This window comes from Alligator mississippiensis, chromosome 4 (genome assembly GCF_030867095.1).
Source record: "Alligator mississippiensis isolate rAllMis1 chromosome 4, rAllMis1, whole genome shotgun sequence".
In the NCBI taxonomy this organism is placed as follows: domain Eukaryota; kingdom Metazoa; phylum Chordata; order Crocodylia; family Alligatoridae; genus Alligator; species Alligator mississippiensis.
In genome coordinates this window covers 74,254,278-74,281,546 of record NC_081827.1, presented here as the reverse complement: position 1 = coordinate 74,281,546, position 27,269 = coordinate 74,254,278, and the positions used below count along the sequence as shown (strand labels likewise).

The window sequence follows — 27,269 nt, the reverse complement described above, 5'->3', positions numbered from 1 at the left end:
GTAAAACTGGAATAATGAAATAATGAATGAAGCCAAGGGCTTAAAAACAGCATAATCAGCAACCAGTAAAACTCTTTAGTTGTATGTTAGCACCATACATTTATCAAAAAGCTTGACTGATAAAACCAGTAAGGGAATCTCTCGTGCCAACTGCATGTGATATAAACTGCTGATGGATGCCCCTCTCAAAGTATTGATTTTGCTATATTCCCAGTTCTTATATTGCAGCTTCTGTCTTTTAAGTTTGTGGTAAAATATTTCTTTCCATCCAGGGTACTTATATGCAACGATAACAGGAGACAGAAAAGCAGGAGCGGCAGAAACAGCATGTTGCAGACCAAATAGAGAATCTGCACGAAAACGTGCCTGAGTTGCAACAGAGTTTGTCAATCCCAGATCAACCTCATCAGCCACCTTCAGACCCACAGATAAGATATTCATGAAAGACGATTATCCTTGACTGCGAGGTATTGCCAAAGAAGAAGACTTATATGACTTCATTACTGAATGTCTCACAGTCTTCAGTGTCTCAGAATATCTTTGTGAAGTCAGGTAGCAATATTAACATATTTTGTCACATACAGCACATACCCTTTTCCCCCAAAATTGGGATGCATATATTAAGCTGAGAAACTGATTTTCTGCCCCGGGTTGGAAGCATCTTGATTTGATTCCTGCTCTTCAGTGGAGCAGCTGTGGTATTACTGTTCAGGCAGCTGAGGGAGTCAGTAGACTTAATGCCTGATTGTTCATTACTCTACAGGTGTTAAGGATCATCTCTCCTTTTTGTTGGGTCTGATATTCTACTAATCCAGCTAGCTGTTATTTAGCTCTTTAACTCAGACCCTTTAACTATTTAACACAGACTCTTTAGCTCTTCAAAATCATAGATCTATCTATGAAGACTAGTCTTCAGCAGCAGCTAGGGAATCAGCTTTAGTTATGCAGAAAAGGGAGGGTGAGTTTACTGAAGATTAGGCTGTGTTCCTGCTCTATGCAGCCATAACTCTGGAAGTATTTTTTCCTCAATTCTACCTTTCAAAAACAATGTGCCTATTTGAGGGTGCATTGTATGTGAGAAAACATGGTGTCTCCATTTTACAGATGGAGAACTGAAGCAAAGAGGCTAGGAGACTTGCCCAAGGTCACACAGGGTGCATATGGTGCAGTAGGAAATGTGACTCTCCCAGGTCCTGGGCAGGTTCATTACCTACTGAACCACTATTCCTCTATGGACCAATCTTCCCTTCTCTATTAGCCCCCAGTAGGTAAGTGTGAAGTGACTAATGTGAAAAGCCTATAGAGTCCAGTAAAAATCAGAGTATGCTGGACAGTACCCACTAGCCCTCAAATGAGTCCAACGAGCCAGTGGATGCTGCCCAGAAGTACTCTGCCTGAAGACGGGATTAGACCAGGGACAGCAAAGCGGCCTGCAGTCCCCAGGGGTCTTCCTGGCCAGAACCTCCTTTCCATTGAGATATATCACTAGCTTGGCAAGGGCCAGGAGGAGATTGACCGTAAGTCCTGTACTTGATGAGACCATGGACAGGGAGTACATAAATAAACAGATGAGGGGAGAAGTGCACCCAGAACCTCGTCAGGAAGTTCTGGAGGAGGCTGTGATGGGGCTGCAGCCTGGCGCACTGCAGGTAGGCATGCACCAGGGTCTCCCTCTGCTCACAGAAGGGGCAGATGTTAGTGGTATCCGTGAACAGCACCAGATACACACCCATATCAACAACTCTGTGGAGGAGCCACCAGCTGAGATCCCTGGTGGCTGATGGGATTATCCCAGCCGAGAGTGTCCTACCACCTGGTGTCTGAGCAGGACACAAGGATGGGATGGTGGCGGGTGCACACCATGACCATGTATACCTAGCAGTGATGGGCAGTTCAGAACCAGACTGGCTTGGTGTCCCCCAGCCTTTTAAGATGATGTGGTGGGGAGTGCTGTGGGGCCTGTCAAGGCAGGGGCCCCACGATGAGCTCTGGAGGACTATGAGATACAGGATGCTAGACTAGATGGTCTGACCCACTATGGCATTTCTTATAGTCCTAAAATGTGATTGTTTCCATGCCAGTTGGAGGGAACTTTGTGGAATTGTCTCTGGACCTTTGAGAACAGGCTATTGTTTGCCACAGTTTGGGGTAAAAGGAGGGTAGAGGTGGTCTGTATTAGAAAAGTACAGTCCTATATTCTGACCTTGGCATTTTCTGAGACATGAACACAATTCATGACAAACTTTCTTTATATATTTCTCTGATTCCCTACACGTTTAACATCCTGTTTTCCTCCTCCTTGGTCTCTGATCTAGGGTGACCGTATGCCCCGGTTTGATTGGGATGGTCCCAGATTTCGTAGGCTAGTCTTGGCCCATCAGTGAAAATTCAAACAAGTGTCCTGGAATCACCACACTGCCATTCTTCCTCTGCCTACAGCAGTGCCACTGAATTTGGGGGAGGAGGGTGGGGCAGTATCCTTGATTCCCCCTGGTCCCATATGGTCACAGTATCTCGGACTCCTCACTTCTGCACTCTACCACTGCATTCTTTAATGGGCAGATCCAATATCAGAATGACAGAGATGCAGCCACAACCCCTTCATAGACTTCATAGACATTAGGGCTGGAAGGGACCCCAGAAAATCATCGAGTTCAGCCCCCTGCCCAAGGGGCAGGAAGTCAGCTGGGGTCATAGGATCCCAGCAAGATAAGTGTCCAATTTTCTCTTGAAGGTGTTCAATGTAGGTGCTTGAACCACCTCCGATGGCAAGCTATTTCAGCCCTTGGGGGCTCGGACAGTAAAGAAATTCTTCCTTATGTCCAGCCTGAAACAGTCTTGCAGTAGTTTATAACCATTCGACCTCATCATCCCTTGGGGCGCTCTGGTGAACAAACATTCCCGCAGATACTGGTGGTCACTCCTGATGAATTTATAGGTGACCATCAGATCACCCCTGAGCCTGAACTTTTCCAGGCTAAAGAGCCCCATAGCTCTCAGCCTGTCATCGTAAGGTCTGTTTTCCTGACCTCTGACCATGTGCATGGCTCTTCTCTGGATTCTTTCAAGCTTCTCCGCATCCTTTTTGAATTGTGGGGCCCAAAACTGGACGCAGTACTCCAACTGTGGCCTCACCAAGGCCGAGTACAAGGGGAGAATGACGTCCCGGGATTTGCTTGAGAAGCATCTATGGATGCAAGCCAGCATTTTGGTCACTTTACTAGCCGCAGAATCGCACTGAAGGCTCATGTTCATCTTGTGGTCAGTGATGACCCCCAAGTCTCTTTCTTCCATAGTGCTAGCCAGAGTAGCACTGCCGAGCCTATAAGGATGCTGCAGGTTTTTCTTCCCAAGGTGGAGAACCTTGCATTTTTCAGTGTTAAATACCATCAGGTTCTCATCCGCCCACTTGCTGAACCTGTCCAGGTCAGCCTGGATTGCCCTTCTGTCTTCAGGTGTGGATGCTTTGCCCCAAAGTTTGGTGTTATTGGTGAACTTGGCCAGTCCACTTCCGACTCCAATGTCCACACCATTAATGAAGATGTTGAACAATATAGGCCCAAGGACAGAGCCTTGAGGGACCCCACTGGTCACAGGGCACCATGACAATTGACTTCTATCAATTGCCACCCTCTGGGTCCTACCACAGAGCCAATTTCCCAGCCAGAGGATTGTGGTGGACCCAAGGCCACAATTGGCCAGTTTTGCCAAGAGGTGATCATGGGATACCAGATCGAAGGCTTTTTTGAAGTCAAGATATATGACATCAGTCTCTTCTCCCTTGTCCAGGTGATAGGTCACCTGGTCGTAAAAGGAAATGAGATTGGTCAAGCAAGACCTACCCGCAACTGCCATGCTGGCTATCCCTCAGGATGTTGGTATTGGCCAGTCCATTAAGGATGGCCTCTTTAATAAACTTTTATAAGATCTTCCCCGGGATAGAGGTCAGGCTGATGGGCCTATAGTTTGCCGGATCCACTTTCCCCCCTTTCTTGAAGATAGGCACCACATTGGCCTTCTTCCAGTCTTCGGGCACTTTACCTGAGCACCAGGAGTTCTCAAAGATCTGTGTCAGAGGCTGGGCTATGATGCTCGCCAGCTCCTTGAGTACGCCTGGCTGTAGATTGTCAGGGCCAGCTGACTTGAAGGTATCCAGCCTCTCAAGGTGTTTCTTCACAAGGTCAGCATTGATGGAGGGCAGGGGATCTCCCTCAATATGGACCTCCCTGTCCCGCAGTGGGCATGCGCTGATGGGACTGATGAAAGACCGAGGCAAAGGACCCATTTAATAGGTAGGCTTTTTCCTGGGCGTCAGTTGCCCCATCTGGTTTAGCAGAGGTCCAATGTTGCCCTTGCTTTTCCTCCAGCTCCCCACACATCTGAAAAAGGTCTTTTCATTGTCCTTGATACTTGAAGCTAGTTGGAGTTCAGTTGCAGCCTTGGCTTTTCTGGTTTGCTCCCTGCAGGACCAGACCAGTGCAGAATATTCCTCCTTGGAGGTGAAGCTCATCCTCCATCCTTTGTAGGCCTTTCTTTTTAGCCTCATGAAGTCTTCTAGATCCCTGGAGAGCCAGGGGTGCTGCTGTGCCCTCTTGCTGCCTTTCCTCTGAGATAGAATAGAATTAGCTTGTGCATTGAAGATTTCTCCCTTGAGGAGCATCTGCTCTTCCTGAACTCCCTTCCCCCTGGGGTTGTGGTCCCTTAGGGCCTCACTGACAAGCCTCCTGAGGTTGTCAAAGTCAGCTTTCCTGAAGTCAAAGACTTCAGTGTTGCTGACTGACTTGCCAGATTTACGGCAGACAGTGAAGGTGATCAGATCGTGGTCGCTGTCACCCAGCTTCCCATTGATCATTAGGTCACTGATTAGGTCATCCCCAGTAGCCAGTACCAGGTTGAGCAGCGCTTTACCTCTCATTGGCTCGTAGACTTCTTGAGTCAGGTAGAGGTCATCCACGCATGATAGGAAGCTTTGCAACTGCTCGGATTTTGCTGAGTGATCCTCCCACGAGATGTCTAGGTAGTTGAAGTCACCCATGACAACCATGGACCTGGAGCATGCAGCCTCAGCCAGTTCCCGGGCAAACTCCTGGTCAAGCTCTTGACTTTGGGTGGGAGGGCTTTAGTAGACTTCCACCGTTGTGTCCCCTGTACTGTGTTCCCCATGGATTTTAACCCAGAGGGTCTCCAGTCATCCACCCCAGTCGCCAACATCAGCTTGCAGGGACGTGTAGCTTTTCTTAATATAGAGAGCTACACCCCTGCCCCTTTTATCTACTTGATCTCTCCTGTACAAGGTATAGCAGTCTATACCTGTGGTCCAGTCATGGGTGGAGTCCCACCAGGTGTCCGTTATCCCTATGACGTCGTAATTATTTGTGTTAAGGATGAGTTTCCCCCTGCTTATTCCCCAAGCTCCTGGCAGTGTGATGCATACCAAGTGAAGAGAGCTCATTCAATTCAGCAGCAGGGGAAAGGAGGAGACAAGGGACAGTAGTGTGCAGCCCCTGAGCTCCATGGAAGCAGGGGCTCAGCATTGCTGCTGCTGCTGGTCCCCTCCTTTCCCCTGCTGCTGAATTTGAGGAGTACAAGAGGAATTAGGGAGGGGAAGAGCAAATGGCAGCAAGCTCCAGCACTGCATGAAAGCAGGAACTCCAGACAGACCCTGTACCAGTGAGCTTATAGAGCTCACAGCACATACAGAGCTCCACTGACATGCTGGTGAGCTCTGAGACTACAGACAGAAATGGGTGTAACCAAGCTGCTGCAGCCCCTCTGGATCTACTCCTGCTATCTCTCCTTTCTCTTTACATTCAAGATTTTGGAACTTGCATAACAGTGGTGTTGCATGTATTAGGGTAGTGCCTACAAGCAACAACTAAGATCAGGGCCTTGGTCTGGTCTGCTCTGTGCGGTACAAACACAGGATGAGGCAGCTCCTGCCCTAAAGAATTTATAACCTAAACCTGCTGACTTCTTTGTAATTAATTTCCTGTTTCTCATCCATCCCTTTAACTCTGTCAAAACTCTTTATTGCCAGCAGGTTTTTCTTGGGCAAAGCTTTTGGGCTCCACGTACTTTAAACTGAACATGTGGCATGCGTACCGCTGCTGGGGCTGCCCCTGCCTGATGCTGCCTATGAGCTAATGGTCTGCATCAGGCAGGAAGCAGCCCCCAGGTATGGAACACAGCCACCCTGTATCTGAATCTTGGGATTGGGCAGGGGACAGCCCCTGGTCCCAAACTCAGATCCAGGGCTTTCTCTTGTGAGATCCCATGGAGGCAGCCCCTGGTCTTGGATTCTGCAGCGCACAGATTTGCAACGTGGGAATCTGGCTCCCTGCACTAGGGGACATTTAAGGTGCAGACAGAAGTGACAGTTCATGCCTGTTCTGGACACAGAAAGTAGCTTATAGCTGTGACCAAACAAGTGCATGGCCTCATACAGCTTAAAAAATGGCTTATTGGGTGAAAAGCTGACCCCACATTGCATGAGGTATCAGATAAAGATGTCAGAAAGTAGCATCTTTTGTAACTTGTCTCTGCTGAGCTCCCAGCTTGTTGCTGTTTTCAGAATGGGAGGGGGGAGGTGGAGCGGAGGGAGTTCAGTCTGCAGGGTGGGGTGGGTGTATTGCAGCCCCCACCCCCTGCAAGGTAGGGGGGCTCTCATTAACCCACCCTACCCTTCAGCACCATCTGCAGAGCCAAAATGAGCTCCTTCTGCTACATTTCTCCCTTCCCATTCTGAAGACAGTGAACACTGGCAGAAAGCCCTGGCCATTCCTATGGGAACCTGGTTGCAGGCTCCTATGGGCAGCTAGATTCGCGTCTATCTTGGAACCAACAGTGAACTTCTGTTTGGTTTGGGGTAATGTTGTAACTCAAAACACTTTGCAAAAATCCTTCTAAGTTACAGCTGGAAGCTGCATTTCTATCTGCACCCCTAAAGCCCTCCTGCAGTGCAGGCATCTGGGGTCAGGGAGCTCTTATCCCCAGGCGTATGCTCTGGCAGTTGCATGATTGGGATCTGAGGAATTTTATGCCTAATCCCAAAAATCAAGTGTCTTGCCATGCACACACAATTTCTGGTACTGGGCATAAAAACTCTCAGATACCAATCACGTGCCCATTTTAACATCTGTCAGGGACTTCAGATGAAATTCTTTGGTCTTTTTTGTACATATCATATACAGTACTGTATCTTCTTAGCCGTTTCAAAAGCTTTTTGTATGGAATTCAGTGATGCTATTATCTTGGTGGAACAACATGGTGTGGTCCTCGCTTGACTGAGTTTGAAGTGGGTACCATTGTCTTCATCTGCTAATGCCTTGATAGATAGATTCTAGTTACAAAGGCAAGCATTTTAAAGAAGGCAGAGTGTTCTCCCCTGCAACAGAGAGAGAGAAAAGAAGAGAGAAATGGAGGCCCAATTAGTGTCTGTTTAGGAGGGAGGAGGCTATACCTAAAATGATGAAAGGGTGGAAAGTAGCTTTCTTTATAGATGGCTGGCTATCAGGCAAAGTTCCTGTCTGATTGTTTTAATCCTGCTGAGGTTCTGTTTTAATGTTAAGTGTTGGAGCAATGAGAGCCTTTGTATAGGTATTTTTTTTTATATTTTGAATGTAAGGAAATGAAATTAAATGGAGGAAGATAATATTAATTTTCAATGCCCAAGGCTGAACAATTTTTCTCTGTTTTCTCTGTTTTTAATCTGTTCCATTATGCTTTCTTAAAAAGGAAAACATTGGTGGCTCTAAATTATATGTATACAACCAGTGATTGCCATTTTTATAAAGTAACTGTTATTTTAAGAGCCAACAGATTAAATCTGGCTTTCTCTTGCCATACTGTTGTTCTTCCCTTGCACCATAAACTACAAGAACTAAGCACAGCCCTAGCCAAGATAAACTTGGAATATATTACTTCAGGTTTATGAATCAAAGGGTAATATTGATTATTTAATTATGTAGTAATGGTCCATGTGCAGAACATTTACTAGGGATTAATGACCACCTAGAAGCAGTTAATGACCCTCTGCTTGAGTCATCAACATAAGGTGCTTATTAATCCACAGAAAATGCCTTGCACAACAATCATAACCTGCTGTTTAAAAGTTAAAAATTGATAAAATGTGAGCATAAGGATTATGGGTGATAAGACTGAATGGGTGTTATATGACATGTCTAGAGAATGAATGCTACAGACTAGTGCATCCGATTGCTTGAATTGTCTCAAAATCCCCAGTTGGTCTTTTGGATCTGAGAATGTCATATGGAGAAGTGCCAAGTGGCTGTAGTCCTATCTACTGATTAGGAAATAATTACTGTACTACTGAGTAAATAGGTAACTTTGTTTCAATAGCCGTGGCCTGTCTCTGGTCGTTGCGCCTACAGATGTCTGTGCTATGTAAAGTGAAAGCCTATAGATATGGTACTGAGTATGACCCTCAGGTGGTTTTGAGCAGGAAAATGGGTCCATCCAGGTGGATCCTTTCAGGCTTGAGGTCTTTTATTATTAAAATCAATTAAATTATTACATTTAAAACTTGGAAAAGGGTGATATACTGGATCACTATGACAATGAAAATCAAATAAGCTTTTGAGAAAATGATACTGACAAATGTTAAATCTACTTTATTAGAAAAATCCCACATGGCATTTAAGCATTCTCGGTGCATTTTGATAGGTGAGTACATCATTGCTACTTGGGAAGCTTAACTGGCTTTTGAAGTTAAGTGTTTTAATTTATTGGAAATTTCCAAGGTTGTTGCATGTTTTTTTACTACTTTGGTGTAGTTTACAGGAAAAAGATTTAAATATGTTAACATAAACTTGGTGGATGCAGCATTCAGGTAACTTACCTGGCTTCATAACTATGGAAAGGGCTTTTGAAAAGCACTGCATAATTTGGTTCACCTTTTAACGGATACACACCAATCCTTATCGCATAGCTAAGTTAGCCAGGTTGCAAGCTTAATGCAGTACACATCCAGTTTTTCTAAGTAGTCCCTAACCTGTTCTTTTCCCACTGTTGGCTGCTCACCTCCTTCCCAAATTGTGCTGCCAGATGCAGTAGTCTGGGAGCTGACCTTGCTTGAGAAAGCTGAGGTGAAAAAGGCATTGAGTATTTCAGTCTCTTCCACATTATCTGTCACTAGGTTGCCTGCACTATTCAGTAAGGGACTCGCACGTTCTTATTTTCCTTTTGTTGCTGACATACTTGTAAAAACTCTTCTTCTTACCCTTCACATCCCTTGCTAGTTGCAACTCCAATTGCACTTTAGCCTTCCTGACTTCATCTGTGCATGTCTGAGCAATACTTGTACTCCTCCCCAGTTGCTTTTGCAAGATTTTTTTTGTGTGTTAGCTCATTGAAGAGCTCCCTGCTAAGCCAAGCTGCCCTTATGCCATACTGGCTAGTCTTCCTGTGCATCAGGATAGTTCATTCATATGTCCTCAGTAAGGTTTCTTTAAAATACAACCAGAACTCCTGGACTCCTTTCCCCTTCAGATGGGCCTCCCAGGGGATCCTGCCCATGAAATTCCCTGTGCCAGTCAAAATCTTCTTTTCTGAAGTCCAGGGTCCTTACTGTGCTGCTCTCCTTTCTTTCTTTTCCTTAGGATCCTGAACTCCGTCATTTTGTGGTTGCTGCTGCCCAAGTTGCCATCCACTACTATATTCCCTACCAATTCTTCCCTGTTTGTGAGCAGCAGGTCAAGAAGAGCACGGCCCCTAGTTGGCCTTTCCAACACTTGCACCAGGAAGTTGTCCCCAACACTCTCCAAAAACTTCCTGGATTTCCTATGCAGTGCTGTATTGCCCTCCCAGCAGATGTCAGGGTGACTGAAGCCCCGTTTGAGAACCAGGGCCTGTGATCAGGAAACTTCTGCTAGCTGTTTGAAGAAAGCCTCATCCTCCTGGTCTGGTGGTCTATAGCAGACCCCCACTTTGACATTGCCTTTGTTGCTCTCCCCTCTGACCCTATCTCAGAAACTTTCAACAGGCCTATCTCCAATTTCAAACTGGAGTTCTGAGCAATCATACAGCTGTTTTACATATGCCCAAAATTGGTGGGCATGACAAAGATGGTAAGGTTGTGCCATTTTATTGTGGTGGGTATGTTTGCTTTGTGGTGGGAGAGCATGGGCAGCTGGAGCTGCCTCTGTTCTCCGTTGCCCTGGGCAGGTGACTGGAAGCTTGAGGGGCCTGATCCTGTGGGTACCAGCAAGGAGGCATGGGGCAGTAAGGGAGGCGGAGAATTTCCTGGCAAGAGATGATGCATGTTTTGCCTAACAAAGCAGATCAGCTGTGGTAGATCACGTCCTGCCATGGCTGATCTGGTTGGGTTTGGCAATGTTTGTTTCTACCCTTAGACCCGATTCCACAATGCTCAACACACAGTGACAGTGTACCCCTCCCTCCCAGTCATTCAACCTCTTAGCCACAATTAAATTAAATGAGACAAATAAAAATGTGACCAATTGAATTACTTTTAATTTACATAGTGTTCAGTCATTTGTAGATCCTGGAACATCTCACAGAAGTGTAGGTTGAGGGCTGTGAGCATGTCCTATGGCATCTGAAGAATGAGGGAAATAGCTTCCTAGTAACAGAAAGGGACTTCAGATATCATGGAGGGCACCTGCTAGAAATTCCCTCCCCCTTGCTTCAAGTATTGCGTAGGGGCTGATGTGAGGGACTTCCTTAACTCTCGGCTTCCAAATCTATTGTAAACAGTCATACTGTATTTCCAGTACTGTATGACTGGGCAGAGCATTATTTTAATCAGTATTAATAAATTTTGAATGTAAGCAGCATTAATGTACACCTGAACAGCCAGATTTATGCACAATGCTTACATATGAAGGCAAGAGGAGTCAAGAACAAGGATCATTTTGTTCTTGTTCCCCAGTGGGTACAAATACCCCAGAAAGACAATGGGAGGAGATGAGGAAATAATTTCATATCATGTCATACATGCTGGGCAAAAGACCTCACTAGCTGTGCCCTGTGGAGGAAAGCAAACTACCCACAGAGTTATTACAACTTCCTTTTCTGCCCTAAAAAAATGCATCTTGCTCCGCTTGTATCAATTTAAAATGCTGCTGCAAAGACAATTTCTCCATCTTGTTGCTTTGACCTTGTTGCCTGCTCTTTCCATCTCTCTACTTTTTTCCTGTTCTCCCTTGTGTGCGGGCCAGGAGCGGTCCGAGGCTTTCGGGGGCGCGCGGCGGGCTGTGGCCAGGCTGGCGGACTAGAATTAGGCACGGACGCGTAGCAGTTGATTAAAGATTATTTTACTTACACCGTAGATGGTCGCGGTGCAGGCAAGAGAAAACTTCGCTTAAGTTGCAGTTACAAAACTCGTACAAACAAGACCCGTAGAAAAACTCGAGCCTCTTGAAATAACTTGGAAAGAGCTCTGGATACACACACACGAAGTTTGCTAGGCTCCATGGAACAAGCATGCAGGGAAGGGTTCGTCGAGGGATTAGGCGGTGACGGGGAGAGGCTAGAGGTTGATCAGGCCCCTACATCCTTCTTAAGGCACACGCTGGGTTTGTTAGGCTCCGCAACGCTCAGAGTCCTTCACAAGATGTGAAGTCCTCGTCCTCGTCCTCGTCCTCGTCCTCGTCCTCGTCCTCGTCCTCGTCCTCGTCCTCCAGATGGTCGTGGAGTCCTCCCTTGCGGGGTTCTCCTTGGAGTTCTCCAACTTGGGCAGAAACCACTGAAGCCTCTTATACGGCTAGCAAGCCAATCGCTAGCCGCCACGTGGGAATAATTTAGAAACAGCCAATAGCGGGACACAAATTTGCATGCGAATGGCGGGAACTCCTTTGCACCGGGGTTTTCTCCATGCAACTGAGAATTGCACCGTGCAAAGAAAGCTCCTCGTGGCGGGAAATAATTCTGCAGTGCCGAAGCACACACAAAATCATACCCTTGGGTTATGACACCTTGTATCACACCTCAGTCTTCACATTCAAGGTCCTTCATGGCTTATTCCTTCATTACCTTTTCTCTCTATCTTAAGATTCAGTCTGTAAGACTGACTTTCATTTCCAGTTGGTGCATGATGCCAGTCTCCATTGTATGTGGTCAAACAAGCACATCTATGCTTTCCCCCATGTTGCACCTTGTATTTGGGAGGTGCTTACCATAAATACTTGCAGCTAATAACCCTTTTTCAAAATTGCCTTTGACCATGGTGCCTGCAGACTACTTAACATTTTTTTTCCTGCTGGCATGTGAAAAGCATAGCCTATGATGCTGACCAATATTGTCTCCCTGTTGTCTTGAAGGCCATTGTCTTTTTTTCTGACTGACATTTGTTGTCTCTTAATTTATATTGAAAATTGTACCTTGGAGAGGTAGAGGGGTACAGGATAGAGACTGTATTTTTGTGTTTGTACATTGACTGGATCAATAGGGTCCTGATCCAGGACTTGTGCCCAGGTCCTATGATGATTAAATGGACAGTCTCTTGTCCCTAAGAGCTCAGAGAGAGAAAATACCTCCTTGGTGCTGTCCTTGGACAATGTACTTCTATGTAGGCTGCACCCATGTTCCACAATGTAGCCCCAAATACTCAGGGAATCTGTGTACAACATCATTATATAAATGTATGTGCAAAGGAATAGTCAAAATGTGAATCATTTATCTTTCCCCTGCATGTCCGTCTCCCTCCCCTGCCTGACAAGGGGAAAAAATAATGCCCTAAACTTATGACACAGGGCAATTTTGGTTGTTCTGTGTAGTAGCAATTGCTGCCAGCCAAAGGAACTGAGTGTTCACTGCCACCTAATGGAAGAATGAGAATATAACTTAACTCGTGTATATTAGGTGTATTAGGTTATTGCAAGACAGAAAAAGATTTTTACTTGTGCTCTGGGGAAGCTGTGACAGGCTGCTGCCTGGCACAGTCACTTACCGGTCGCCACTCCAGCTGCCGGGCGGAGGCAGGACCTGGTCCCCACTGCTTGGTCTGTGCTCGGGGCAAGTCCCCTTCTAGCAAGAGGGGGCTTATTCAGGAGCTGGCCCCGCTCATAGGCCAGATGGCAGCTGTGGCCAGGCCAAGCAAACCCCACTGCGGTGCTAGCTGAATAAGCCCCGTCCTACTGGGAAAGGGCTTGTCCCAAGCACACAGAGACCATTGGCACCGCAATAGGGTCTACCCGGCCCAGCCACCGCTACAGTGCCAGCAGTCCCCCTGCTCAGGGCAAGCCCACTCCTGGCAGGAGGGGGCTCGGTTGGCTGCTGGCCACTGGCACCGCAGCAGGGTTGGCCTGGCTTGGCCACAGCTGCCACTCAGCCTGTGGTCTGGGCCAGTGGCTAAGTAAGTCCCATCCTGCAGGGAGGGGGCTGGCTTCAAGCACAGACTGAGCAGTGGGGGCTGGGCCCTGCTCCCACCCCCACCTGGCAGCTGGAACGGTGAGCGGTAAGCAAACGGGCCGGGCAGCAGCCTGTCACGGCTTCCTGGAGCACAAGCCCCTTCCTGACAGGGGCTGCTCTGTGGGGCTGGCCAAGCTGCCCCAGAGCGCAGCAGCACTGCAGGGGACCTGCAGGGCTGAAGCTCACCTGAAAAGCCTGTCTGAGAAGCTAGGTGAATACTCTGACAGTTAGTGCTGTCCTGCTCAGTACCTGGATGAGTCACTTTAAAGCTAGCTTGGGCATATCCGTGAGTACTGCATTGACTGTGTTGTTGACACACCACTCAAACACTGCTTAAATAAAGGTCATTCTGATTTAAAATTTTATGTTTTTCAATTTACAAAGAACAAGCAGATATTTTTGATTTGTCATGCGAGCTGAGTTATCAAGCACCCAATGACATGAAGTGTAATTTTAACAGGGAAGTCAATGTTGTTTTTCCTGTAGTATATCAGTGCATTAACTTTATTTTCACCTTTTATGTCTCTGGAGAAGGACAAAGTGATAGGAAAACATTTATTATTATGCATGAAAATTGCAAAGTCTTTCAGAGGTCGGGCAGCCGCCATTCAAGCTCCTCCAGTACTAGAGAATTTAAAACCAGCATCAATAGCCTAAATTCAACTTCCTCAGAAACTAAAGCTCCTTCACAGATGGGTATTCCTCCCAGTATCTGTTTTAAACTAGCGCTGCCATTTTGCCATCTCCTACCAAAGAACAAGTAAAATACTTATAAACCATTATCCAAGCTTGATCATATTTTGTTAATGTGCCTTAGTCACTGAACATCTGAGGGCCCTGCCCCACAATCAAATTAAAGCTAGTTAGGGTTACTGTATTTCCAGTTCCAAAAAAGAGGGCATCTGCCATGAGGGGCAATGATATGCCACGGCCCAGATGCAGATTGTAGGATCCAAAAAGAGGATGTGTCTGGGAAGAGCTGGATGTATGGTAACCCTAGCTGGATAGAAATAGCTAGAAAACTGTTACACACTTTTGAGCATGACCTTTGTAGGTGGTTGGTTCTTTTTGCTACTGGATGCCATTTTTATGGTGTGGTAATTACTTTACAGGTGTGGCTGGTCTCTATTTATTGCAGGATCAACTAGTTAATTACATGATAATTACTTTGCACATGTGGCCAGGCTTGCTTTGCACCTGGTTAGTCTCAGTTTATTGCAGGATACACCACTAGCTGGTTAAATACATGTAATGTGTGGCAGTGCCTTGACTGTAAATCTCCCTGTCCTGCTGTCACCCAGGCCTTGCCAGCTGGCAGCAGCAGCTGCCCACGTGGTGGCACTCTTGCTTTGCTCTGGGTGTTGACCTACACGAAGGCAAACCTCCTTCAGTGCTGCTCCCCCTACCACAGCTAGAGCCAGGACAAGCCTGTCACTGAGGGCGGTCCTACACGTTTACTGTGGAGTTGCCTTACTGCGGAGATGATTAATGTGTCTGCATTGGCGACGTGTAGGGGGTGCACATGCACCCCTGAGCTTGGCGGTACACCCCCTGCAAAAAGTGCTGTCGATGCTGCCAGCGGCGCCTCCTGCTGCCAATACTGCCGGTGGCGTCTGCAGGTAGTCACCAACTGCTAGCTAGTGCTCCCCGCCGCCGCCACCACCGCAGCCGCGTGCGGGACCTCCCCGCTCGCCCCCGCCATGCGCCAGCCGCCTGCGAGCGGCCTCTCTGCCCCCCAGCCTCGGGCACGCGGCGTTCACGTGTCTCGGTGTCTATAGATGGGGCCCTACTAGGCTGCAGGAAACAGCTCCGCAGCAGGTTCATGCTTGTAAACACAAATACTAGCCTCCTGCTGAGGTTTTCCGTGTGTGGTGACACAGGGGTAGGTACTGACATCGCGGCTGGGGCAGGGGGTGCTTCAGTGTGGGGGCTTCCCCCGCCCTGGAGCCTTCTCACCCGCCAGCCCCTCTGCTGCTGCCTGAGCCGGGTCCGAGCCTGAGCCCTGGCCTCTACCCACCCGGCTCAGCGTGCTGGGCGCACGTGGCGCCTGGGGGCAATCAGCTCCGTCACAGCGTTGGCCAGTTTATTGCTTTGCACTACTGTGCACGTGTAGCTGCGCCCAGGAGCAGCGCGCAATGGAGCCCGGCTCGGGCGCGCCTTGTTTTTCTTCGGAGGCCGGGGCAGTGCGGGCCGCCCCTCACGGGAGGGGCCGCGGCTGTGGCAGCGGTACAAAGCCGAGAAGCTCCACTTCCGCTCGCGGCAGCAGCAGCACCGGGGTGGGGGCAGGTGCTTTGCTCCCACGGCACGTGCGTACAGGAGTGCCTAGTCTGGGCTTCCCGGCATACACTGCGGCGGGATCGGGCGGCCCTTCCGCTCCCGGCGACGCCACTTCCACCGCTGCGCTGGGGGAGGGTTCAGAGCGCGACAGGCAACATGGCTGTGTCCGTGGATGGTGGGAGCGAGACTGCCGCTGCGGCTCGGGCCAAGCGCTCCGCTAAAAAGAAAGCGGGAAACGGTGACGTGCCGCGGGCGCGGGCGGTTGTCGGGTTCCTCCCCTCCCGGGCCGCGGGGCTAGGGGCGCATGCGCGGGCCGCGTTCTTCTCCTCCCGGGGGGCTGGGGACTCCTCCGCGCCCCTGTGGGTTGCCTGCACCGCCTTGCCCTTGCAGTGGGAGATGGTGATACTCAGCATCTCCCTTAGCGTGGGTCCAATACACCTCGGCCCCGAGTCCGGTACCTTTAGTAGCTACTGGGCCCGTCTGCACATGCTTTTACGTGCGCCTAAACTTAATGTGCATTAAGGCAGTTGAAGCACATGGTTACACGTACACACACTAAGGGTCATTAATGCAGACTGACTTGGGACTGAAGTTCATGCCATATCAATCAGTGTACACAGTGTTAATGCTTCTTAGCACATCTACATTTGTGTTAAGATGCTTTAGCTGTGCCTGCCAAATTTTGATGCTTGCTTTTGCAGATATCAATTTTAGGCACAAGTAGCCTAAAATCACCATTTTTAAGGCATGTTAAGGGTGTGCACGTGTAGACTTACACCCTGCATGCACCTTGAAAATGGCTAATGTACTTTAAATCAGCACATTATGCACCCCATTAAGAGGAGGAAAAAGGCAGTTGGTGATGGAAGGAGAAGCTCTCTAATGCTGGCACATTTTTGTCTGTAGTGGATGAATCGCAACTTCTCACTGTCCCCGACGGCTGGAAAGAAGCACCCTTTACAAAAGAAGATAACCCAAGAGGACTTCTGGAAGAAAGCAGTTTCGCAACTCTGTTCCCAAAGTACAGAGAGGCTTACTTGAAAGAGTGCTGGCCACTGGTGCAGAAAGCCTTGAATGAACATGTATGAATGACTCTTAGATATTCATAGAGTAACTCCTAAAACTGCATTTTGCCATTTGAAAAGTTGATTGCAGTTATGCATGTTACTTAGTCCACCTTCCTGTGTGGGTTCACTTTATTTTGACGGCATTCTCAGTATGTATTTCCAGATGTGTACGTACCTTAAGACCGGAACAATCTAGTTCTGCAGTTGAAGTTAAGAGTCTGTGGGAGCCCAGCTAAAATTAATGGGGACTGTGTGAAGCAGTCAGAATCCAGCTTGTTAACCTAATTGAGGTTCTTGCAGACTTGAATTGAACCACTTGCGCAGGTGAAGATTGGTGCCTTTTTCAAGCACTATTCAGGAATAAACTGTAGCTTGTTGCTCCCACAGACTTTAATAATCTAGAGGTCAGTTTAGAAATGGTAGAAATCAAATGTATAGTAGTGTAAACATGTTTTATTTCAGGTATCCTATTTCTTTTGATGGAAAATCCTTAGGTTTTTATTAAAGACGAGATTGGCTGCACGTGGCTAATGATTTGTTTTCAACTATTGCAGCATATAAATGCGTCGTTGGATTTAATTGAAGGTAGCATGACTGTCACCACAACTAAGAAAACCTTTGACCCATATATGATCATCAGAGCAAGAGACTTAATAAAGCTTTTAGCAAGAAGTGTTCCATTTGAGCAGGTTTGTAGAAAAAAAACAGTAATTCATATAAAGTACTTAAGAGATTAATTTTAATATTCATATTATTTATATTAAATTTAATTAATTTAATATTTCTCAGTTCAAAAGTCTAGGGTTTTCACTCAATTCAGTGGAACAGAATAAAGCATGAACTTTGAAAGAAAAGTGCTTACGGAATAATGAAGTATTTAACAGAGGGATAGAGTAAACTTTTCTTGGCATATGCTTAAGATGTAGTAATGAGTTTTTGCTTCATTTAGTGCAATGAAAGGTGAGGATTTGCTCACCATAGGATAAACCATTTCTTGTATTTCTTATCTTTGGTTTTGCTTTTAGGCTGTGCGTATCCTTCAGGATGACATTATGTGTGATATCATTAAAATAGGATCTCTAGTGAGAAAGAGAGAAAGGTTTATAAAAAGAAGAGACAGACTTATTGGGCCAAAAGGTTCTACTCTGAAGGTACATGATGCATGCACAATAATCATAAAGATCTTACCTGTGTGTTGGGTCTCCAGTTTATGCTTGTTTCCTTTTTTGCATAGGCCCTAGAACTTTTAACAAACTGTTACATCATGGTACAGGGGAACACCGTTTCAGCTCTTGGACCTTTTAGTGGGCTAAAAGAGGTAAGCTTATTTAAGAGGCCTCTGCCTCCATCTCCATGATAGAGCTTGAAGTCATTATCTTCCCAGCTCGGATCCAGCAAACTTTAAGCGGACCTAGAAAGCACCTATCTGTTTCTTAATGACAAAAAAAACTTTTGAAAGTTTGTAGACATAAGCACCTCTAGCACTCATCCAAAACTGCCTAGATCAGGTGTCGGTGTGTGGAGATCTGTGGCCTGTGACAGGGACTGGGTTGCAAGCGGTATCCTGCAACAGCAAAAGATTGCCAATCCCTGCCCTAGATGGTAGGTGAGACAGACTTCTACACCTATCAGCCTTCCCCATGAAACAGATGTGCAACTGTTTAATGCAAAAGTAGTTTGTTGACCATAAGCTGAAGAGTACTGTTGCTGCTAAACAGGTTAATTCATTGCATATGCATGTATGAGTCTAGGGTTTTTGATTGTAGCTGTGTTGGTCTAAGGACACAAGCAGGCAAGGTTCTTTGGGTAGATGTGGTATCTTTTATTAGACCAACTAAGTAGTTGGGGAAAAAAATTCTTAGCAAGCTTTTGGGTGTGGTCACCCTTTTTCAGGCCCAGAAAGTCTTTGCTGTGCTGAGACTTGAAGGAACAAGAGAATGAGTTTAGATCTCTTATAAATATGTTGCTTTTTAGAAAAAAAAATTGATCCATGTCCTTCATAGACCATAAGAAGCAGAAACAATGCAAGACATAGGCTTCATTTGGAAACTTTAATGCAAAGATACAAGAATTTTAAACTATTTACTCAAATGCAAGACAAGGTTGTATACAAGACAGTATAATCAGCATGGGGTAAAAAAAGCCTTCATCTCCTATTTGCACACAAGGAAATCTCATTAAATACATTGTCTATCGTTAAACTGCAGCCAAAATCTGCATGTGTTCAGTAATGGAAAAATATAACCAACATTCTGTTTATTTTTAAGGTCAGTGTTTTCAAATTTGTGCTTCATTTCCATGTGCTCAGGGAGAGCGGGGTCTGCCAGGAGCTAGGGAGGGGGCTGCAGGTGAAAGAAATCTGGGGGGGAGGCACAGGGCACGGTGGCTGCCTGATGTCCCAGATATATTCCCTTCTATAGCAGTGGAAAGGGGGACAAATTCAAGGCAGATCTCCAATAATTAGTTTCAATATTTGAAAAATAGCAACAAATTTGTAAATTTCTCATATATAGAATAATTATTCGTGGTCACCTTGTATTCATGGTCGTCTTATGTCCGAGGTAAATATGTTAATTTCCTTGGTGTTAAAGGAAAACTAACCTTTTTGAAAGAAAGCTAACCTTTTTAAAGAAAAAAAAAAAAAAAAGGAAATTTGAGAAATTTGGATTTTACCCCTTTATATTGAAACAGCCGCACTTTAGAGAGGCCGTTAATTTAATGAACATATTCTTATTCTAAACATATTTACTCAAGTTACAAACACCATCTAAGATAGCTAATTCAAAAAGGTTCGGAGGAGGATTTTTCTTCTAACATTTCACTGGTACAAAGGAGTTTGAAAGTGTTTCTTAAGATTTATTATGTTAATACAATTTATAATGCCAATGATGAGTTCAATTTCCTTTTATTTTTTTTTATAAACTAGGTTAGAAAAGCTGTTTTGGACACCATGAAGAATATACATCCCATATATAATATTAAGGTGCGTGTAGTTCTGTATATATGGGCTAGCTAGCTCATTAACTCACACCGTACAAGTGGTTACCATAAAGCATCTTTGCTAAGTATTCATATGCCGCCTTATTTGAGAATTTCTTTTATGTTGCACCTTTTAAGAAGAACATATTCCCTTCAGATTATCTTGAAATAACCCTTAGTCGTGTGCATCAACAGAATAATAATAGCATCTAATCGAGCAATAAAGGAAAACTGCATGTTCATTTATATGATAGTTCGCACATAAATCGAGGCAACTTGGCTAGTATACTTTGGCCCCTTAGGACTTGATTATCTACTAAATTGCATCTTAAGTAGCAACAAGGCCACAAGTTCATGCAAATAATGCTGTAATAAAATAGGGAATAAGCCACAGAGTTATCATACAAAATGTGTAATAACTTTGTGGCTCATTCCCATCACTCCTTAAATTGAATGTGCGGCCAGGTTGACTGGCGCTTTGAGCCGGCTGTGCCAGGCACTGACTAAACTTTCTACTTAGCAGTCTATGGGAAGCCTGGGATCATGATCCCAGGCTCTCCTGCACTGGCAATAGAATGTGATTAGGATATGGTCCTTGATGCCACAGTTGTGCCTTCTGCCATGCACATGTAGGATGGTAGGGCATTATTCTTGTTTGTGGATTAGATCCCATCAGGTGATTATACATGTGCTGGGAGGCTGCTTCAGTGCACTGTTATAACAACGCGTTAGACCAGAATTGATAGTCTGCTGGAGCATGGAGATTACCACACTCCAGCAGACTCCAGTGTCACATGTATCAGCATCCCCGTGCTGAGAAACGACAGTGCGGGCACTCTAACTAGCGTGGGGTTGCTAATGCACGTGATGCTCTGGCCGCTTTTAATTAGAGCAGTAAAGTGCCCTCTCCCCCAACTCCCAGAGTATGTGTATAAATGCCCTTTATGCCTTTAATTGATAGTCTGTCAGGGGCCTTTGTCCCTCAGTCTTAGCACAAGTACACTCTAGTCTCACTGCTCTTGCTTAATACAACCTAGTTTTCTTCTGTGCTTTGTTGTAGTAATGTTAAAGTAATGCAATTTAGCATATGTTCCAACAGGATCTCTGCGGTGCTACAGCAATCTTGTTTTTAAATATTTTTACTATTTTTTAATAATTACAGACTCTCATGATTAAAAGGGAGCTATCAAAATACCCTGAACTAAGAGGACAGGATTGGGAAAGATTTTTGCCGCGGTTCAAACACAAGAACTTGAAAAGACGCAAGGAGCCAAAGAAGAAAAATATTAAGAAGGAATACACACCATTCCCACCTCCACAGCCAGAAAGCCAGGTCAGACTATTATGATTTATTTCACAGGAAGGTAAAGGGGTTTGACCATGTTGCTCCAAGGTAGTTTGTGATTTGGGAGCTTTACTCAGTTGATACTTGTTATTGAGAAGTCTTAGTTTAAACACCTGGCTACATTTTCTTCATATTCCATCAACATGTTTTTGATTTTGTTTTACAGATTGATAAAGAATTGGCAAGTGGAGAATATTTCTTGAAAGAGAGCCTGAAAAAAAGAAAGAGAGTAGAAGAGAAAAAGGTAAAGTTATTCTGATTTTTGTTTTGTCTTTTATCAAACAGATTAGTCATATTCTCACTTTGTTTTATGTGCTTGGCAACAAAATTTTTTGACCATTTTTCTTGTAATATTAGGCAAAACAAGCAGAAGCCATTAGTAGGAGACAAGAGGAAAGAAACAAAGCTTTCATCCCACCCAAGGAAAAGCCAGTTGTAAAGCCTAAGAAAGGTAAGATTTATTTCCTGTTTTAAAACCCTTTCCTCTGTTTTGTCTGCTGTTCCTTAGTTTGGTGGGTGGTAGTAAAGAATATGAAAATTCATTTTGTGGCAAGAAGGACCAGCGTAGGTTCATTTCACCACCTAAATCCATTAGTGGAATTGCAGATAGGTAGGGGTAAATAAAATATCCAAGAACAGTATTTCTGTAGTTCCACGAGGGTCCCCTAGATCACAAATTGTTTCTTACTTCACCTTTTTGAGTATTAATAAATAGCAATGGAAATGTATTCACTGTGGCATACTCATGCTTTTTTTTTTAACTTGAAAGAAATGACCAACTTGTGGATGGCACTTGAAATATAAAGACAAATTACAGCAGAAGGTATAGCAAAGTTAGTCCCCCTTAGGGTCTAACAGGTCAGGTAGATGTGCTTTCTAGGTAACAATCTACTTTGTCAAATGGGGAATTACATTTTAGGATACTGTGTATGATACATTCACCTCTTTATCTTCCTATATAAATTACAAGAGTATTTTGTGTTAGGGAAGAACTGAAATCCCAAAGTGCTGGTTCATTTTTGTGTAGGAATAAGTAGTGGTTTATGAAAAATAAGAACACTGTGCAAACTCATGATTCTTCCCCACATGAAAGTGAGGGGAAAATGCCAAGGTCCTGGTATGCTCTGATATGCTTAGTATAAATATACTTTTAATAATATCACTACTGTTTTTCTGCACAGGTCCATGACTGGTGAATTAAAATAAGGAGAGAAAAAATCCCACAACTTGTGCCCTTCCTCCAAAACTAAAAACAAAACAAAACACCTCTTTTAAGGCATTTATGGAACTGATGGATGTTTTAGCCAGGCAGCACATCCCTTAAGTTAATTTTTGGAACAAAAATGCATTCAAGATTCAACAGGTGTCAGATATTGTGTCTCGGTGCAGAGTCCATCATCTGCCCTCAGATGCCACTTAAAAAAAATGGTTTCTAAGACATGTTATATTCTATCAGCTATGGAATAATGTTAGAATAATTTTAAAAAGTCTTTAAAATTCTGTGCCTTGAATTTTATTTTTGTTAGAGACCACTCAGGGTATACAGATATGGGCTTGCTTTGTAGTCAGTTTCCAGTGTATACTTAAAAAAACAGAATGGATGACTGAGTCTCTTTTTTTAACTCTTTCTTTTACATAGCTTCTACTGAAACAAAAATTGATATTGAAGCTATCAAGGAAAAGGTAAAGAAAGCAAAAAAGAAGAAGCTGGGAGCACTTACAGTGGAAGAAGCCAAACTAAAAATTGCAGCAGATGAAAAGAAAAAAAAGAAATGATTTCTTTGGGGACCAACATTTTGTACTGTATTTTGCAAAGAAACTTTTTGTACATAGAAGGTATAGGGCTGGGGTTATCAGCAATGTTATGCTGCCTTGGAATACAGAAGAAAAGACTAAAGAATACACTCTCTTTCTGGTATGCACATGCTAGGAATTTATGAACATAAAACAAGTTTTAAAATCTTCAAGGCCTGAAAAGAAAATATTTTAGTTACGTAGGGGGTGACAAAGCAGGTATGAGAAAGTAAAATAGTAACTTTTTGTTCATTTTATCATCTTGGGAATGATCCAGAGTTTATAGCATAATACAAACATCAGGATGGGCATTCAGATGCATAATATGAATCGAGAAGTCATAAGAATTTGATGAGAACATTATTTACAGGAAGCATTTCTGTAAGGGTGAGGCAGAATACAACATGTATGTAGATAACATTTGTATGAACATTTAAGTATGTATTTGTTTCTATAATTATTTTTGCATAACTGTGTTAGTGTTTTAATACAATGTTACGTCCCTTTTACCTATTCATCTTTTGCTCCTTATAACATGATTGAATGGTATTGCTTTCTAGAAGTCCCTGAAAACACGTTGCTCATTTTGTGGCAACAGATTTGAAGCAAACTAAGTATTTGGAAAAAACGTAACGTTCAGTAAAAACCTAGTTCAGTGAGATTTCACACCTTGAGCTAAGAAAGAGAAGTAAATGTGTGAGAAGCATACTAATCAAAGTGTTCAGCCTTTCTGGAATACTGGATGATTGCCATGCATAATTATTTTAAAATGGCATTAAAAAAAACAAGAATCAACAATAGAAGTTGGAAAAGGATTGGTTGATGTCATTTTTGAGTTGCATTGAAGGTGTGATTCACTTTTTTTTTTTTTTTAATTTCAGTCACTAAGGCTAGGTATACAATGGCTTATTATTTGTGTTACTCTAACACCTGCTAATAAATTAGGACCCCATGGTACAAACGCAACAAAGAGAGTGCCTGGCAAAAAATAGCTTATAATCTAAATATGGGACAAACAAGGGTCAGGAATCAGTGGCGGGCAAGCGGCTTGTACTAGCATCCTAACTATTGCCAAGTTTTTTTTACAAACACCTGGCACCAGCAGATTCCAGAGTGGTGTGGGGAGGGATGCCTGGCCCATGGGGACCACCAGTAACCCTTTACAAGTTGTATGCAGCCCCCAAGCTGCCAATAGGACAGCACTGCTATGGGATCTTAGCATCTGTTAACCGACTACTTTCATGTTATTGCAGTGGCAGGACATTAGTACTGTCTTTGTTGTCTGTGTTTTTACCTATGGTGTGTTTTAGAATGTCCTTGATGTGTTATTTATTGTGCCTTGTATTTGGATGTGGAGCTTCAAAGTGATAAGATGAGGGGGATTCCTTGACTGTTTATGTATGTAGGGGACTTGACTTGTTCCAGGAGGCCCCTTTCAGTTCTTGTGTTCCTTTGCCTCCTAACTCACAGCGTAATAGACAGACATATGATCTACATCAGCAGTTCCCAGTCTGTGGTATGCATACCACCAGTGGTATGCAGACAACCTGTCAATGGTACATGTTAACAGATTTATTATAATTACTTTATCTGACAAAAATTAGCTGGTGGTACTTAAGGTTGAATTGACTAATTTGCCTGTGGTATTTAAGGTTGTATCGTTTTAAATGGGTAGTGCGCAATTTATTTGAGTTTGGAACTGTTGATGTACATTTTTCTGCAAAAGCAGAATTTTGGAACATTTGTTAAACTGACCAGAGTTTAATAGGAGTACCCCAATATCACAATACTGTAGAACTCAAACCTAGTTCTTATCCTTAACTTACTCAAAATATTGGCTATCGTGTAATTTATTATAGTGGTTGTTATGTAATTTGGTGTCTTGAGCAGCTTGTCTGCATTATGCAAAATGTGGTACCATGTACAAACTTGTCGTTTATTAACACTCAAACTTTACATGGGTTTTCCTGGTTAGTAGGTAACCTTGACTTAGAGGTCCACATAAATCACTAGAAGGGAATACCTAAAACAAAAAGAATCCTAATGTGATGATTAAGATGACTCTTAAGTTGTTATTTTAGACTAAACTTTAAGGTACATGGGATGGGATGAGATACAGTACAGAAGCCTGCCCCCATGGAATTCTTGGTAGCATCTGGAGCTCTGGTTCTTTTGGCAGGTGATTATATGAAGTTTGCCTTTCATTTTGAAGGAATTTTACTGCTGCTTTTCATCCTCTTTGTTCTTTTTGTAACCATAGCCTTTCCTAAACAAAGCTTTTGTTTTTCCAAACAGATATTTGGGGTTTTCTTTTATTTTAGTAAATGGAATTGAAGGTGCTTACAGGAGTAACAAGACTCTGTTCAGATGCCTGAGAGTAATAGAATTTTAAAACCAGGAGTAAATATAACAGTTACTTAGCAAGGTACCTATGTAACAAAGGCACTAGATTCTCACTCACAAAGTAAATAACCAGATGTGAATGTGTGACCACTTGCACACAAAACAGTAACCAATCCATTATGCAGTTTTCCTGCTTTTAAGGTTGGTGATCCCTTATTTAGACCAAGCAAGTAGCTTATTTCCTATGAAAATGGGGGGAAAAAAACACATCAGTGATGAAAAGCCCATATAGTGAGCATATGTGTGATTGAAGAGACCGACGAAGAAACTTGATCTTGGAGGAGAAGGGTGTGCAATGACGAGGGACTAATCCAGTGAAGGATTACATTGACTAATAACAAGCTCCTATGGCTAGGGGTCCTGTCAGCTGCAGCACTCCCATCCACTAGAGTGCATGGGGTGCGCCTGCAGCTGTGAGCCCTATCAGCTGTGTATGTCTCTGCAGCTGAGAGCCTCATCAACAGATGGGGCTCCCAGCCACAAGGGAGCACCTGGCCACAAGTTCAATTAATGGTGTGATAGGAAGGAGCTCGTTGCACATTTTTTGTTGAATAACTTTGTGGCTTATTCCTTGTTCTATTACACCCTTGATTGATTGAACATGTGGCCAGGTTACAACTTAAAACATGATTAATTGGTTAAGCACTTCTGAAATGTAGTGTGCGGTACAGGCCACCGAGGCAGAACTATAGGGAGCCTAATCAAGCAGGGAGGTACCTAGAGAATTCAGGTGCCCAAGAATTAGGCAGCAGCCAAGCAGGAACTTTCTGAATTGCAGTTACAGGCTTACATGGCTAAACTCAGCCCTAAGGCCTTAATCGCCTCTAACCCAAAGTGTGAGTTATGATTGGCTTTTATCCAAAGATTGCTTCAAAATCTTGCATGGTCTCTTTCCCCACATAATTTTTGTAATAACTGCATCCTGAACTTTTATTAAATTTTAAATAGCTCATTCTGTGGACTGTGAGCATATGTGCATGTAGATATGTTCCATGTAAGCTTTGGCATGGTGATATTAACTCTCCAGTAGGAAAGACTATATCTGGATACCCAGTCCAAAGAAGATATTTTTCCTTTACTTTCCACAGGTGCAAGTCAACAGATTGCAAGGCTGCGGAGATTTAGTTTATCTAAATGAAAGGCTGGGCCAGCTGAAGTGAAGTATCAAATAGTGTGCCTTCCACAGTTAGTTCCAGCTGGAAATAGAAACCAACTTTTTTCTGTTGGTTTTCAATGATACCTATAGCTGCAAGTTGGATCTCAGACTACTCTACATCACTGGCTTATGTGATAATGGTCAGATTCTTATTATGAGCCTGCACTATATAGTACTTGCTCCTTCATATGTTTTTGTTCTTTTATTGCATCTGAAATCTGCATCTCGCAAATCAGTTGTTACCCTTTGTTTTATTTCCATTTTTTGGACATGTAGCTATAACATGTTGATGATTTGAATATTTTATGCCTACAACACTTGGAGCATACTTGATTAGACTTTGTTAATAAAATCTTTTCTTAACCCTACAAGGTTGCGCTTTGTATAGAGCCCACTTTCTCAACATTGTGTTAGTCTCAATTTGTGGTTTGATGGTCACTTGAAACCACTGAGATGCATCTTATTGTTAATTACTTTCTGTGAGAAGGTCAATTAAATATAAAAAAAATCTGCCAGTGAAAACAGAAACTAGAACTTGAGTAACAATAAATTTACCAAGGCCTTGTTCAAGGAGACCTCTCAATTTGAAATCCAGTCAACTAAAATGCAAATTAAAATTAGCCTTGGGTCCTAGTGCCTGTCCATTAATGTCCTTTCGAACTTACATGGATCTGCAATGTATTTTTTTTTTAGTATTTAAACATGCCTTTTTTTTGCCTTTCTTCCCTATCTCATAGCTGTGTGAAAAAACTACAAATAACGCAGGAAGCTAAATCAAGTTCTGATTCTCCAAATATCTCACATGTGATCAGTGTCCCACTGATTACTAGTTGCCTGATTAAAGTTATTCATTATGTAA

At 43.9% G+C, this 27,269-nt stretch overlaps 1 protein-coding gene across 2 annotated transcripts; it reads left to right on the top strand.

The window, feature by feature from the left end:
- Positions 1–469: 469 nt before the first annotated feature.
- On the top strand, positions 470–27,269 carry KRR1 (KRR1 small subunit processome component homolog). 2 transcript variants are annotated; one of them, XM_059726104.1, is made up of 10 exons: positions 470–552; positions 16,573–16,748; positions 17,288–17,422; positions 17,759–17,884; positions 17,968–18,051; positions 19,660–19,716; positions 20,875–21,045; positions 21,224–21,301; positions 21,415–21,508; positions 22,697–27,269. In XM_059726104.1, the coding sequence occupies exons 1-10, from the start codon at positions 492–494 to the stop codon at positions 22,831–22,833; spliced, it is 1,119 nt and encodes a 372-aa protein (XP_059582087.1). In that variant the 5' UTR covers positions 470–491; the 3' UTR covers positions 22,834–27,269. The 2 variants fall into 2 exon arrangements, with proteins under 2 accessions (XP_059582087.1, XP_006259898.1); XM_006259836.4 differs by lacking the exon at positions 470–552 and adding an exon at positions 15,667–15,904.

Coding starts and splice junctions, on each gene's coding strand:
- KRR1 (XM_006259836.4), top strand. CDS start 15,823: ATGGCTGTGTCCGTGGATGGTGGGAGCGAGACTGCCGCTGCGGCTCGG. Junction 16,749..17,287: donor AGAAAGCCTTGAATGAACAT/GTATGAATGACT, acceptor CAACTATTGCAG/CATATAAATGCGTCGTTGGA. Junction 21,302..21,414: donor AGAGAGTAGAAGAGAAAAAG/GTAAAGTTATTC, acceptor TTGTAATATTAG/GCAAAACAAGCAGAAGCCAT.